Source organism: Lycium barbarum, chromosome 12 (genome assembly GCF_019175385.1).
Source record: "Lycium barbarum isolate Lr01 chromosome 12, ASM1917538v2, whole genome shotgun sequence".
In the NCBI taxonomy this organism is placed as follows: domain Eukaryota; kingdom Viridiplantae; phylum Streptophyta; class Magnoliopsida; order Solanales; family Solanaceae; genus Lycium; species Lycium barbarum.
In genome coordinates, this window is record NC_083348.1 from 57464381 (window position 1) to 57480680 (window position 16300).

Below are 16300 nucleotides of genomic sequence, written 5' to 3' on the forward strand. Positions count from 1 at the left end.
CATTTTCATATCCACCATACCATACTGTGGACAGTGTTCAGTTCAGCTGAGACAAGTAACTGAGAGAAAAAAACTGTAGAGAGTAATCATTTTTCCAATGAAAAGCATCAACGAAATTATCATGAACTGTCACTTATGACCCAGAATGAAATGAAACGAGCTGAATAGCAGCAAACTTTTAGATGATAAAGTGAAGTGGTGGATCACCATATTCAAGAAAGTATACCTATACTTGTGATTTGTGAAGCAGAATAATTAAAATGCTTCTACTATTGAGTCAATCTATTCGACTGATCATCAAAAGAGAAAAGTTGAAAGTAACTGAGTACTATTATGCTACTAAAAGAAGAAAAAGCTACTAAACAAAAACATGGATTTAACTCATTTTGAATCTATCTCTTTGAAGGATACATGGACCAAAAAGAAAATCAGCTGATAAAGGAAGAATTTCTTGAACGGTAACTATCATGTCAGTCCCCTAACATCATCTTGATAGTTGATACATTGTGGTGTATCCCTTTTGTTTCTTTCGGATAATTACATTTTTTCCTTCAGTTATTAGTGAATTTTTAATATTGGTATTTGGCTATTTGTTAATAGATAATATTTGATTAAGCATATTAAACTTTTAGTTAATCAAACTGCATAATTTTGATCATATAGAAAAATATTTCATACTTAGACTGTTTTTAAAATCATATTAATCTCAAATTTGAAGTGACAATATAACATAAAACATTAATAATTTGTTAAATATATAAAGATTCATAAGTAGAAGGATCAAAGGCGACTAAAACAAGAATTTGTCAATATTTGAAAACTTAAAAAGCAAAATTCCCTTTGCTTGAATTTTAAACTTGAAATGAATGCTGCATCCATCCTCCCGTTTCCTTTCTTGTTGAGAGGTTTCTAATAAGCTAATCAGCAATGCTGAGAGGCTAGGAAGGGCCAGAAGGAAATGGCAGTATTATCAGAATCATGACGATCATCATCATCATCTTCAATGAACCTGAATTCATTTCCATAGGCTGAAGAGTAACACGGCATTTTCTGGGATTGTGAATGATGAACCCATGACCCCCCGTTTATCATGTGTTGTGTGTCCATTCCCCCACCGTTAGCGGTGGCTGCCGCAGCACTGGCTCTCCTCTCTTCTTTCTTGAAACGAATTCCGCAGGCATTGCAAAGTGACTGCACATAGTCCAATCTTATTCCATTAGTATACCAACTTTAACTTTTTGGATAATACTCGGACAAAAAAATGAAAAGATCCATTTGTTTACTGATACTAATGACTAGTAATTCTAAATTTTATAGTGTGAAGTCATGTTATTTTTACAGTTTTGTCCATTATTTCACTCTCAATTTAAAATCCAAACTGTTTTGAGGAGTATCTAAGTGAAATATATTTTTTGCTCATAGAACTTCAATATTTTTTCCAGGTGAAAGGCATTTTCAATTTCCAGTTCAACTTTCAAGTATTTATCTTCATATTCAACTTTAAATACTCGTTTTTTCAAGTTTCACCAAATATTGTCCAAACAAGACTTTATATTTTACCATCAGTTCAATTTTACCTGAGTAGATTATCATCTCTCGCAGGTTTTCAATCCAGATTTGTTATATAAAATATCTGTTTGTATTGATTTTCAAATAATATGATCGTGTAAAAATTCTTTACACTGATATATTAAGCATATAAAATGTATATTACCTTGGGACCTCTAGGACCATTTCTCCACAAAGGTGTAGAAGTGGTGTCACAATTAGCACATCGGCGAGCAACGAATGTGTCAGTGCCGCCTGAGTTAGCGTTGCCATTATTGCTACTACTGCGACCGGACTTGTGAACGGATGAAGAGGTCGTATGATTTTTGTTCTGTAGAATATTCCAGCATTTGGACATGTAAGAAGAAGAGCGACGTTCAACTCGCTTTTCATTCTCATTGGTACTAAGACGAGTGGAAGGTGTTCCTAACGAAAGAGTACAATCAACTGAAGATGAAGAAGGAGGAGAGACAGAATACATGTTTTCGGGATAATTTTCATTGTTTTGATATTGGTTGTAAAACATTGAGTATGCAGAAGTGCCATTACTTTGACCGTAATACAAACCGCAAATGCACGGACCCCCATGACAATAAGCGGTAGTGCAACTATTCATTATGTTAGTTTTTTTTTTTTTTTTTTTCTCAGCTCTATATGAAATTGATATTTCAAGGAATTAAAGAGGATTTTGTAGTTTTAGAAGTATGAAAGAACAGAGAGCGACTGATGGGATGAAATGGTAAGTTGAGAGAGGAAAGACAATGACTACTTAAGGGAGACAGCTTATGCCTTTTGTAGTGTACAAGAGAGGACAGATATGGAGTAAGTTGTGGAAGTTTATTAGCTTTATATAAGCGTAGTAAACTTGAGTATAATAAATTGGAGAAATACACGTCAGCAGGTGCAGGAAAGAGGTTATGTATTCAAAGATTTTTGTTTAGGATAAAATCACCATTACTCTATCCGCTTTCATCTCTAATTGCGCACCATGGCTGTCACCTACCATCATCAACTACCACCCACCATACTGAACCACAATCAGCACCACTACCAATTGCCAACAATCAATCATTACCACCAATAGTCATCATTTACAATTATCACTATGAATCATGCATATTACGATAACCACCACCAATCACTACGTTCCGCCAATCACCATCGTCAACTACTACTATATATTACCAATCTCTGCTATAAGTCATTAATACCACCACCATTAATTATCACTATTATTCGCCTTTAATTATCAGCCACCACCACCAACTACCACCATCAACCATCAATTATCACTATTGTCAGTCACCAACACTACTAGCTACTACGAGCCCGTTTGGATTGGCTTATAAGTTGGTCAAATCAGCTTATGAGTCATTTTTAACTTATTTAAAAAATAGAAAACAACTTAAATTAAGTTAAAAAGTGCTTAAAATAAGTCAAAACCAAGAAGTTGCTCAACCCCAACTTATTATTTTTTTTGGCTTAAAAGTCATTTTGGTTTGACCAACAACTTTACCCTTTTATCCCTTATATTTTCTTTTAATTCCAATACGACCCTTACTTCGAAAAATCCTTTAAACACTTTTATCCAAACACGTAACTGCTTATTTATAAAGTAACTTTCAGTACTTAAAAGTACTTTAATCACTTATGCTTAAAAGCCTCTTTTTTTTCAACTAATCCAAACGGGCTCTACGTATCCACAACCACCACCATCAGTTAACACCACCACTCAAGTCGCACCCACAACCACCACCAACCACAATAGAATTTTCTTTAAAAAAAATTGTGGATATATTATTATATTAAATAATTTTTATGTTTATTAATTTTTAAATAAAGACAAGTTTTACGAAGTATTTGAATGTCGAGAAAATAAAAAATCTTAATTATTTAATATTCATCTCTTAATATAACATCTTAATATTCATAAGTCTTAATCTTAATTATCAAACAAATTAGCCGTAGATCTATATCATTATGGCCTAAACAACATCCCCTCATTAAGACACATTTTTATTGGGCTACTGTTTTTTTTTGGCCCATTAGTTAGGCTCCCACCATGCCTTAAGAGCATACTGGGCAAATGGATCCATTTGCAGCAAGTTTAGGAGTAGTGGCCTTTATATGTGAGATTTATTTTGGTCAGATTAAATTTCATTCTTCAAAGAGTGCCACTCTAAGCAAATATAAAATATTATTAATCTACATTGGAAACTAAATCATGTGTCGTATAAACATACATGACTGAAGAAATCGTAAAGTGTTAGATGAGCCAAATTAGTTTAATTAAATATTCTATTAAGCAGGACAGACGATCGTTAATTCTTTAATTACTTCAAGGTAAATTCATGAAGCAGAGGTTCACAGATCAAAAGGAAACAAATCTTACACATGTAACAAGAACAGACCACAAGAATACTCAGGCTGTTGCCTGGTCATTATGCCTTCCAGAGGATTTTTATAGTGATTGTCGCCATTTTTATAAAAATATTACCACCTTAATCCCGATTGTCGGCCACATTTTACCAGAAATTTAGAAAAAATAAGACAAAATGATTCACATAAAATAACTAAAACTAGTCACTGGAATTGATGGTTACGTCCATTAATGTTAACCGTAGTTTCGTTTATTTTATTTATTTTGTGAGATAACACGTTTTTCTTTTCTCTTCTGTGGATAACAGGTTAAGTACGGGTGTCTTGACAGAAAGTAATACTCTTGCAGTACGTATAAGTGTTTGGACAATATTTAATTGAAAAAAAGCATTTAAAACTGAAGTTTTAAAAGATATTTGAAAATTAAAATTGTGTTCAGACTAAAATTTTACTTGAGAAAAAAAAAACGTTGTTCTTTTATGAATGAAAATCATTGTTTCACTTTAAATTTTCTTCAAACAAAATTTTTCAACGTTTCACGAATATTTCAAATGTTAGAAATTCAGTATTTGTAAATAGATGAATAAACTTTAACTTCCAAATAAGTGACTTCAGGCAAATACAATCCCTAAGAGTTTTACCATGACTTTGATTATTCTTTTTGGTATAACAATTTGGTAGCAATCTCACTAGTTAAATTAATCCAACTTTTGCCGCATAGGATTCATATCATAGCAGAAGAAACGCTTCATATTAGGAATTTTTTTTTTAAAGAGTTCGAGTCGAAGAGCTTTAATAAAGGGAGGGATTCCATCTTGATCACTTGCAAATACTGATGACCAAATTTAACTTGTTAAAAAAAAAATGGGCCGGCAAAAAGGTAGAATCAGGGCGAGTGACGAGGCAGACAAAACGTATACTATGAGTGGAAGGAAAAGAAAAGGTAAATCCAAGTTTCCTTTGGCTACAAGACTAGAACCCTTCATAGGAGACAATAAGAGGCTACAGTATTTATTCTTTAGAGGAAGGAATAATAAATATATAACAACTCACAGATTATATTGTTGACCAGACCAGAAACTTAACTTTCTATAGGTTGGCTTATCAAGGGTTCCTTCTCTTTAATTTGCATCTTTTTGGGGTTCTTATATACCGATCACTTTCTTTTTCTTTACTCCATCGATTGACCAATCCATAACTTAGTCCCATTAGACAGAGAAAGCTAAATAAAGAGATTGATAACTGGAGAACTGAGATTCATTCCAGTTGTATCTCGTTGCTTTTGAGGAATGTTTCCTTTTCCTTTTTTGTTTTTGTTTTTATTTTTTGTTTTTCTATATATACTTCTCTTCTTTTTTAGAAGTTCGGCACTGTTCTTTTCATCGTTTGTAGCACATAAAGTAGTATGTAGTAATCAATAGATTTGAATCTTGGTATTCAAAATCTTTATAATATACAGATTTTGTGTGTGCGCTTTTGCTTAGTTTATTTGCATGGATAGTTGGATAAGTTCATGCATGCAAATCAAAGGGCGATGGGGGAATTTCAAAATGCATTCAATTGAAATAATTTACGCATGGCACGGGTTTAACGTGTAATGATGAGAGTTTAAATAAATAAAAGTTACAGTATTATTAGAAAAAAGTTAAGTAGATGTATAGCCTATTATAACATACTCCCTTCGTTCCAAATGAATTGTTATGTTTTGCTTATCGAGAATCAATTTAACTAATCTTTAAAATCAAATTAGATTAAATCAACTCAACATTTTACAATTAAAAATTAGATATTCAAAGCTATACGAAAAGTACTACAGGTTACAGCTTTTTCTCATGTCAATTTGATGAAAGAATACATTTTAAAATGTTTACAAAATTCTTTAGTGACACTCGAGAAACAAAACACGACAACTAATTTGGGACGAAGAAAATATTAATTTGGTGATATTTTTATTTATAATATTTGTGTATAAGGCTGAATCTATTGATTAATCCTTTTCTTGTTATGTTTACGCAGCAAAGTTGGATAAGATAGGACTACAATTAGGGAAATATTTGAAAAATAGGATTGAAGCTGGGTGAGACCCACAGAATCAAAGGAGCAACGCAACATGATTGTCATTGTATTATGAGGAAGCGTGAGTTTATTTGTCACCCTCAGGCCTCAAATAGTGTGAGAACTATGGGGGCGTTCGTGGGGGATTTGGCTTCCATGATTAAGCAAATCCCAGAGTTCCATTAAAAAGGGTATTAATAGATTGCATTAACATTGACTGCACTTCTATACTCATTTGAATTGACCACACCTTCTCTTATATGCCCCTTAGATAGCATTGCGCAAAAAGAAGTGCCGGCACATCTCAATTTATGTGACGGTATTTATTTGAGTACAAATTTAAAATAACATAAATATTTTCTCTGATCCGAAATAATCGAGGTGTAGAATTGGACACATGTATTAAGATATTTACTTATGCCTAAAAATTAAGAGGTTTATTGATTAAAATACTCTTAATTAAGAGGGGTTTTGAAACTATAACAAGCATTAAATTTGTTCATTTAATTAAGCATGTGTCGACAGAAAATTTAGAAAAAGAATAAAATACCTTCTTGATAGACTAATACCTCAATTATTTTGGACCAACTTTTAGAGGCTAAATTCTCAATTTTTTTAGGCCGGAGAGTAGTGGCGGATCCAAGATTTTCACTCAGGGGGTCCAAAAAAATAACAAAAGCTAAATATTAAAAATAAGGTTGTCAGCGGGGATCAAACTTAGGACATTAAAGACAATTTTGAACACCCTGGACCACTAGAGCTAACCTTTGCACTTGTTTAGGGTGTTCAAAAGTTAATATATGTACATAAACACAAAAATTCTACCCTATATATACACTATAATTTTTTGCCGAGGGTGTTCGGGTTAACACCCTGCCACCCACGTAGATCCGCCCTTGCCGGAGGGAGTATTGATTTATACATCAGTTCATTAAGAATAACATGAAAATTAAAGTTAAATTATTTCTACATTAAATAAAAAGAATTGTCATTCCTTTTTAGTATAGCGACATAAGTTATTCATCGCTAATTGACCTTATTTTTTCCCTCATAATGTGTGCATGCGTAGGCAAAAATTGTAAGAATACTCTATTTTGAGTAGGGTTGGGCATATTTCAGTTCAAACTGAAAAAATCGATCGAACCGAACTTTTTTTAATTTCGGTTTCGGTTTGTTCGGTCCGGTTCGATTTTAATTTATGGAATTTCTACAATTCAGTTCGGTTTTCGGTGTATGCAAATTCTAATTCAATTAAATCGAAAAATCGAATTTTAGCAAGTCATATTTTTCATGAAACATTACATATATACATAATATACTGGGTTCACTTCACATATTACATATATACATAATATATGAAGAATGAGGCCAACAAAGAGTAGAAAAGGGAATTCTTGGAGGGTGGTTGCTTTCTCTGGGTTGTTGTTATTGTTGTTGGTTGCTTTCTCTGTTTGGCCTATGATTTCTTTGACCCTATCAGATGTACTAGTAGTTTAGTATTGTTTCCTTTTCCTATGAGCTTAGCATCCATCGCTTTAGTTTTAGCTTATGTTTGTTAAAATTTGCTAGAAATTGTCCAAACTCGTACTTGTGGCTGTGGGAAAGTTTTCATATCCAAATCGAAGAAACCAAACTGAACCAAAGTTATTTTAGTTCAGTTTCGATTTCGGTTCCCATTTTTTACAAATTGAAAACCAAAAAACCGAACCGAACAAACGCCTAGCCCTAATTTTGTGTCACGACCCAATTTGGCTAAGTCGTGCGGGCACTTACCTTTCCCACCTTGGTAAGCGAACCCTCAACCAATGATAGTAGAAGCATAAATAAATAATTAAATAAGCGGAAGAGAATAAATCACATAAGTCTGACGATAATAATATAGAACAAGTGCGGAAATAAGAAAATACACCCAGAGTCTGGTCTAATCCATACAAGAGCATCTAGCTAGAAATATACAAGTTTGGAATATCAAAAATACATCAAGTATGAATATGTCTTAGAATGGAAAGTAAGACATAAAGAAGAAGAATCTTCAAGGCAGCGGACGTCTCGTGCTCACCCTGTAGACTCTAAGAAACCCTGATAGCGAATATTAGTCACGGGAGACGAAAGTAGATCCAACCTGGAATTCTACATTCATAAAAGAATGCAGCAAGTGCAGGTTTAGTACAAAACCACAGTACTAGTAGGTATCATAGGCCGATTAAGTATAGCTAACATAATCCAGATAATAAGGTAAGATAAGCAGATAAATTATGAAGTACAAGTCAAGCACAAGTCAGAACCAAATGCACGTCATCACCTAGGTGGTAGCATCTAAACCTAAATGTGTCAAGTCTCAATATATCCAAATCCAAATAACACAAGTAAATCACTAGATCATCACAATATAAACCATAATGCAATGCAATGCAATGATGTATGAATGCAAAAATAATGCAATGCAATGTTGTGTACACATGCACTCCGGACGGATGTATCGACGTCTCGGTAGCACAACCCACGGGGACTCGCGAGGTCTATGTACCACTCCTTCCGGATCTTAGCCCAACAGACGAACGAGACTCCGGATCTTTGCCCACGGAGGATTTTCATCAGCACAACCCATGGGGAACCCGCAGCATCCATGCACCTCACTGTCCGGCGACAGCCTAGATACTGCTACCACTCAACCACGATTCCGGAACAACCATCGGACATCGGACCTCACGTCACTCTCATCCAAACTGATCCCAACTCATCACAGTGTTTCCTCAAGTATCATCAATGTATCAACAGTATATCATGAAGGATGAGAATGCGTGCAATGTATGAGTCAATATCAATAATCAGATCAATATCACTAGTACCAAGTATGGCTACGCCAGCAATATCATGAAAGACTACACACGTCATATAGAATACTATCTCATATCAAACATCAACAAGTGAGGTACCACACTATCATGCATAAGATATATCAATAGTCTCCAATATCTACTATTACCATGCGGAATCAGGCCAACAATAATAGAACAATCAAGTCACAACACAACAGGGTGGATAGCCCCAATCACACAACAGGGCCCAACCTAAGACAATGTCCAACCCAACTTCATACCCGAAGGTTTACATGCTTTCTCCGATAATATTATCTAAATATATGCTTCACTAAACGAAGTCTCATCATAGGGTAAGCCATAACCTACCTGGAAGGCCAAACAACAATAACACCAACAATCACTCCTTAGCCTTCCCTTTCCGCTGAGCCTCAATATCAAGAAAGTCTAAGCATATTTGAATAATCGAATTAGAATCAAGAAGAACATCGAAACCAACCCTACTTCTATCAAGTCCCAAATTCCCAACCTGTGGAATAGGGTTTATGAACTAGAAGGGTAAAATTAGGGATCTAAAGGTCCCAACAAGAAATTAAACCTCTAGATGATCAATTCCCTTCATTAGCAAACTATAATAATCAATAATTTACTCTAATTCGGATTTTAGGCAAAACCCCCAAATTTGGGTGTAAACCCTAACTTCTAAATCCACAAATTAGCCTCTAATTAGCAAGAAGTTATGAAATAAGGGTTCTAATCATCAATTCAATGCTTAATGAAGCCCAATAATGAATCATGATTTAGAAGCCTAGATAGAATATTCATTAAACCCACTTTTAATTTTCCATTACTTAATGAACTATCAAGATGAAATGGATTATAAGATGATTGAGAATAATGAAATAGCAAGGAGATTATAAGGACTTGCCACCAAGAATCTTCTCCAAGAATCCTCTAGAATTTCTCCCAAAAGCTCAATTTTCGGAATAGTAATAAATGATAGACTAAAGGCTTTTAATACACACTTAATGAATATAACAGGCCCAATACCGACATATATATATATATATATATATATATATATATATATATATATATATATATATATATATATATATATATATATATATATATATATATGTCGGGACCGCTACGACGGTACCGTCGCAACGTCCACTCAGACCGTCGAGACAGTCAGGCTGCAAAAGAGCTTGGCCGCCCCAGCGGCCCATCCCACTGCTATGGCGGTGTTGCTGGGACGGTAATGGTGCCGCCATGGCGGACACCAGCACCAGAATTCCCCACAAATAATCTCAATCTCAACCGAAATCCCGACTAATACCCGAGGCCATCTGCTCACGAACCACATACACAGACACACATAAAAATAAGCTACGAACTCACTTGTGGCCTCGGAATTCTCAACTGGAGGTCTCGTTGACTGAGTCAACTCCCGATACCTCAATTCCAACTTCCCAACCCAAGTCCCAAAATGCATCCAATTGCATTGGGAACCGAACTAGATATACATTCAAGTTCTAAAAGACCATCTGGACCTCTCGGAATCGATGAATTTTTTAAAAAGGTCCGTTTACCCAAAAGTCAACTTTGAGTCAACTCTTTTTCGCTTTAAGCCGAATTTCACAAAAAGTCACCCGAATCAAATCTAACACCTCAGGAAGCGTGCCAACGGTCCCCTCGGGTCAAAGTAAGCTAACCAAGCTCGGGGAAGGGATGAAGGTGCCGGAAAGACTATAACGACCCAGCGGGTTTTTACATTTTAAGTATGATAACACTTGAAAATATGCAAAGTAAATATCAATCTATCATGAAGTGAAAAGCTTTAGGATTTCTATAACAAATAGATCCAAACAAAACAAAAATATTGAGTTGTAATAGTAAGCCAATATTATTTGTTCAAAAGTATGCTACTATATTAGTAATTAAAAGTTGTAAGTATGGTGAAATATTGGGGAGTGAAATTAGTAGTGGAGCCAAAATTTTCATTAAGGGAGTTAGAAGATATGAAAAAATAGATATACGAAGAAGTCAAAGGGATTCAACATTTACTATATATATATAAAAAATTTATTATAACCTTGTACATTCAGTATAATTTTTTGTCAAAATGGTTCGGATGAATCCCCTCAATCCTACCTAGCTCCACCCCCGTGGGATGTGAGTAGGAGGGGGGTGGGGATGGTTTCTGCCATGCAATATTTATACAACGTTTATAGTGTAAGGTAGTGATATTAATTATTGGGTAAATCAAAATAATAATAGTAATGGGGGTTCATAGAGCATATTTTGGAAAGCGAATAACAAGTCTGGTCTGGTCTTCGTGTTTGTCGAGCAAAGGGGACGCCAATCTCAAGATACATTTTATTCTCTCCCTTTTTTGAATCTTGTAATCGAATCCATCGATATTCCAGACGTAGTTTTGTTTGTTCGTTGGACCCCATCTCATTCATATTTCATCATTGTGTACATAAGACTTGGGTCCCTTTGTTCTTTCCTGTTCCCTATACTCACCAAATCTAATATAGTTTGAGTATTTTTTTTAAAGGAAAAACTAAAGAGGGTATGAATGAACACCTTTTCTTTTTCGTTTCCTCCCTTTTTTACCATTCTAAGTTTGCATCTTGCGAGTCAAAGATTTGCTCTCTTAAGTTCTGATGAAAGAAACGTTGTTGCTTTGATGATTGCCAGAGTATCCCATTTTTATGATTCCTATTCCTATTTCCTCTTTTACATTTGCTCTTAATCGCTTTTTGCCCACCATCCACAATTGCCAATGCAATATTTTACGTTGTATCATCAGTTGAAATTAAGTTTTAATCATATTAATATTTTCACTTTAAGTTCAATGTATTTCTTAAGACCTCTTTAGTCCCATCATCTATAGCTTTTAGGAGAAAAAAATGTTTTCATAGCTACCTTCAATTTGCCTTGTGAGATTACGCTGGTATGTTGTTGTTGTTAGCTAACTTCAGGAATTTAAAGCGAAATTGTTGTCAAATGTGACGTACCACTATGTCACTAGCTACTCTGTGACAGTTATATAAAAATGACATTGTTCAAGTTAAAGACAGTATATGAACGTGGTCTCACTAATATCTCGGAATTTTTAGTCTACTTTGCACTTCCCAAATTTACATTTCCAAATATTGATTAGTACTACTATATTATATTATGGTGTCTCGAATTAATTTTTGGATATTCCTGTTGAAGCAGACCTAAATGATGATGATTATTATTTTGACAAAAATACTGGCTTGTGTATAATTAAATCAATGTGGTAACTTGGATTGGGAAAAATGAGATTAGCTAGACATAGATGGATTCAATATCAGTTCACGTGAATCCAGGGTACGGCTACTGACTAATGGGTTATGCAATGGACATGCAATGCCAGAAACTGGACTGATTGTTCTTGTGATGTGTACCTTTGGATGATAGGAGGAATGGTGTAATTCAGTGTTACCCTGATCTTCTAAATCTACTTCAATGTGATGGGTCATCAATTAATGGATTTCTTAATTACCAACCTCGGAATGGAACAAATCTAAAGTACAAGTTCGCACCACATAAACTAGATTGATTGTGAAAGACGTTGCCATTCGATCTGATTAAATTATAGACCAGAGAAAGTTAAAATGACTAAGTTTACTAACGGATATGGATATGAAATTTTGTATTCGCACTCGATATTGTAAGTTAATAAAAAGAAAAAAATTGTCATGTAACCTTTGATTAAACGTTAAAGCATAAATAACAATTGAGTGGTGCCAAAAGATGAAATGCAGTCATAGTGTTGTAATTCCATTTTCCTTGGGGGACTAGAAGTGAGGGTGCAAAACAAAGTTGGGTCGGGGGTAGAGACATGTATACCAATATTAGGTACTTTTTTCTGTTTATTTTTATTTGTCACGTATCGACTTGACACGTTTATTAAGGACTCAAAAATAGAATGATAATTTTATATTAGTCATAATTATTGTTAAGTGATCTAATGATTGAAATCAATAAGATATATTTTAAAAGTTATTCAGCCATTAAGAATATTTCAACTTTTCAAACTAATAATTAATAGTAAAGGTATAATAGATATGAAATGTTAAATTATCTCTTAATTTTTTAAATTAGATAAATAAAAACTGATAAGTATTTTTAAAATACGAGACAAGTAAAATTGACGGAGCGAGTATTTTAAAATTTAATGGCGGCCTCGTGATCGGAGAAGGCAGATCCATGGAAGACTGTTCCTCCTACTCACGTGTCTTTCTTTTGACTCTCCTTATGACCAATTTATCTCTCTAGATCTCCTCATTTTTTAGGCGGATAAAACTTTATGCATTCGAATTTGCGATTCTATCATATTTGTTGAATTTAAATTCTTTTATTTGTATATATCTAATGAATATTTTAAAACATATATAGAATTTGAGCTAAGATTATTGAATTTGTATGAACTAATATAAGTTATAGGAGTACATAACATATACTAACATACTAGTTGTGTTTTGTATAATACATAGTACTCCTTCCGTCTCATAATAAGTGTCACATTGGTCAAATTTTTTTGTCCAATAATAAGTGTCGCCGTAAGAAACCAAGACACAAGTTGACTAATGTTTTCCAATTCTACCCTTAGACAATAAGTAACATTTAAATGATGATTGGAAAAGTCAGATAGTAACTTGGTATTGTTGGATTTCCAATGTCAAAAGGTTTACTTCTTGTGCATGCTCTAATCAAAGGGTAAAAGTAATTTATTTTTATTTTATAGGGGTAATTTAATAAACTTTACATTACATTATTGGTTTCTTAAAATGCGTGTTTTTAACTAAGGTGACACTTATTATGAGACGGAGAAAGTACTAAAATAAACATCTAATATACATTTATTGATGTTATAAAAATACTAGTTTATACTAACTATCAGTACAATTTAACTTGCTATGTCATATATCTACTGCATTTCTAGCTAAGTCATCAAATTCAAATACTATTGCCAGTTACATTTGTATTATTGTATAGGTTATAATGTACATATTAATCTGATAATATAACCATACACAATCACTACAGAAGTTAAAACTCTACAAATAATTCAAATTTGCAAAGTTCTGCTATGATAGAACTGCCAATATTACTCAGGCATTACTAAATATAGAGACCAGTACTGGCACATAACTATTAAAATCATACTAGGACTCTAGGACTCAAGTCTCTTCTTTACTCTTCTTCAGTCGACTGTCACTTTTAACTTCATCTCTCTTTTCCCTTTCTGACTTGTTCACTTAAATAACATATTAATCTGGGTCCCCACTCTCTTCATTCATCTGCAAACAAAGAATCCAAAAAACCAAAATTTAAAAAGAAAAAGATCACATTTGACGACAACGTGGACTCCTGCATCAGCTGACGTGTATTTCTCCAATTTATTATACACAAGTTCACTACGCTTATATAAAGCTAACAAACTACCCCACTTACTTCATATCTTTCCTCTCTCTTGTACACTACAAAAGGCCTAAGCTCTCTTCCTTAAATTGTCATTGTCTTCCCTCTCAACTTACCATTTCATCCAATCAATCGCTCTCTCTTTCGCATTCCTAAAACTACAACTCCTCTTTAATTCCTTGAAGTTTCAATTTCATAGAGCTGAGAAAAAAGAAAAAAAAACTAACACGATGAATAGTTGTGGTAGCCCTTATTGTCATGGGGGTTCGTGCACTTGCGGTTTATATTACGGTCAAGATAATGCTACTTCTGCATACTCAATGTTCTATAACCAGTATCAGGACAATGAAAATTATTCGGAAAGCATGTATTCTGTCTCTCCTTCTTCTTCGTCTTCAGTTGATTGTACTCTTTCCTTAGGAACACCTTCCACTCGTCTTAGTACCAATGAGAATGAAAAGCGAGTTGAACGTCGTTCTTCTTCTTACATGTCCAAATGCTGGAATATTCTACAGAACAAAAATCATACGACCCCTTCATCTGCTCCAAAGTCAAGTCGTGGTAGTAGCAATAATGGCAACACTGACTCACTTGTTGCTCGCCGATGTGCTAATTGTGACATAACTTCGACACCTTTGTGGAGAAATGGTCCTAGAGGCCCCAAGGTAATATATATTTTATATGCTTAATTATTGTACACGGATTGTGTTAAAGAGTTTTTACACGATCATATTATTTGAAAACCACTTACCTATAGATACGTTATAACAAATTTAGATTGAAAGCCTGCTGTGAGAGATGATAATGTACAGCCGCAGATAAAAATGATCTGATGATAGAAGTCTCGTGTAGGACAATATTTGGTGATTTTTGAAGAAAACAAAAGGAGTATATAAAGTTAAAGTAGAGAATAAATATTTAAAAGTTGAAACTGTAATCGAAAATGAATTTCGCTTGAAAAGATATTGAAGTTTTATGAGCAAAAATTATAATTTCAGCTGAAATACTCTACAAAACAGTTTGTACAATTCAAATTTCTTGTATTTTGAATTGAGAGTGTAATAATGGATAAAAGTGTAAAACAAAGTACGTATTTACAAATAATGTTCTTTTTCTTTTTTTGGCACATAACATGTATGTCTACTAAGTTCCATAAGTTTACACTATATATCTAGAATTACTAGTTAATCATATTAGTGAACTAATTAATCTTTTCATTTTCTCTACGAGCTAGTCTTATCCAAATAAAAAAAGTTGGTATACTAATGGAGAAATTTGGAACAATATGCAGTCACTTTGCAATGCCTGTGGAATTCGTTTCAAGAAGGAGGAGAGGAGAGCCAATGCCGCCGCTGCGGACACCGCTAACGGTGGTGGAATGGAAATGAACGGGTCATGGGTTCATCATTCAGCCTATGGAAATGAATTCAGGTTCATTGAAGATGATGATGATGATCGTCATGATTCTGATAATACTGCCATTTCCTTCTGGCCCTACCTATAGCCTCTCAGCATTGCTGATTAGCTTATTAGAAACCTCTCAACAAGAAAGGAAACGGGAGGATGGATGCAGTATTCATTTCATGTTTAAAATTCAAGCAAAGGGAGTTTTGCTTTTTAAGTTCGACAAATTCTTATTTTGGTCGTTATCATATAGGAGTATAGTTAAGCACATTTGACTTTCAGTTGATTGAAATGTGCGCTTTTGATCCTTCTACTTATGAATCTTTAAAAGTTTTAACAAATTATTCAATGCTAAACTATTTAATTATTGATGTGTTACATTATATTTACATTGTCGCTTGAATTTGAGATTAATATATAGTATCAAAAATTGTCTTAAGAGTGAATAGGAAATATATTTTATATAAAAGGATTAAAACTAAGCATTTTGATTAAATGAAAGTTAACATTTAGTCAAATATTACTTACAAAATAACAAACGTTAATGTTAAAATTTACTAATGATCAAGGGATCAAAAGTGCAATTATCCGGGGAAAAAAGACCCCCGCAAAGAGTGAAGATGTTATGG

General features: G+C 33.8%; 2 protein-coding genes across 2 annotated transcripts; one reads left to right on the plus strand and one right to left on the minus strand.

Moving 5' to 3' along the window:
• Window positions 1-726: 726 nt before the first annotated feature.
• On the minus strand, window positions 727-2592 carry LOC132622851 (GATA transcription factor 18-like). The gene is made up of 2 exons (XM_060337524.1): window positions 1715-2592; window positions 727-1191 (listed from the first exon to the last, which is right to left on the minus strand). Exons 1-2 carry the CDS (start codon window positions 2162-2164, stop codon window positions 922-924), a joined length of 720 nt encoding a protein of 239 aa, XP_060193507.1. The 5' UTR covers window positions 2165-2592; the 3' UTR covers window positions 727-921.
• Window positions 2593-14226: 11634 nt separating this feature from the next.
• Window positions 14227-16027, plus strand: LOC132622354 (GATA transcription factor 18-like). Its single transcript, XM_060336955.1, has 2 exons — window positions 14227-14932; window positions 15559-16027. Exons 1-2 carry the CDS (start codon window positions 14498-14500, stop codon window positions 15769-15771), a joined length of 648 nt encoding a protein of 215 aa, XP_060192938.1. The 5' UTR covers window positions 14227-14497; the 3' UTR covers window positions 15772-16027.
• Window positions 16028-16300: the final 273 nt, after the last annotated feature.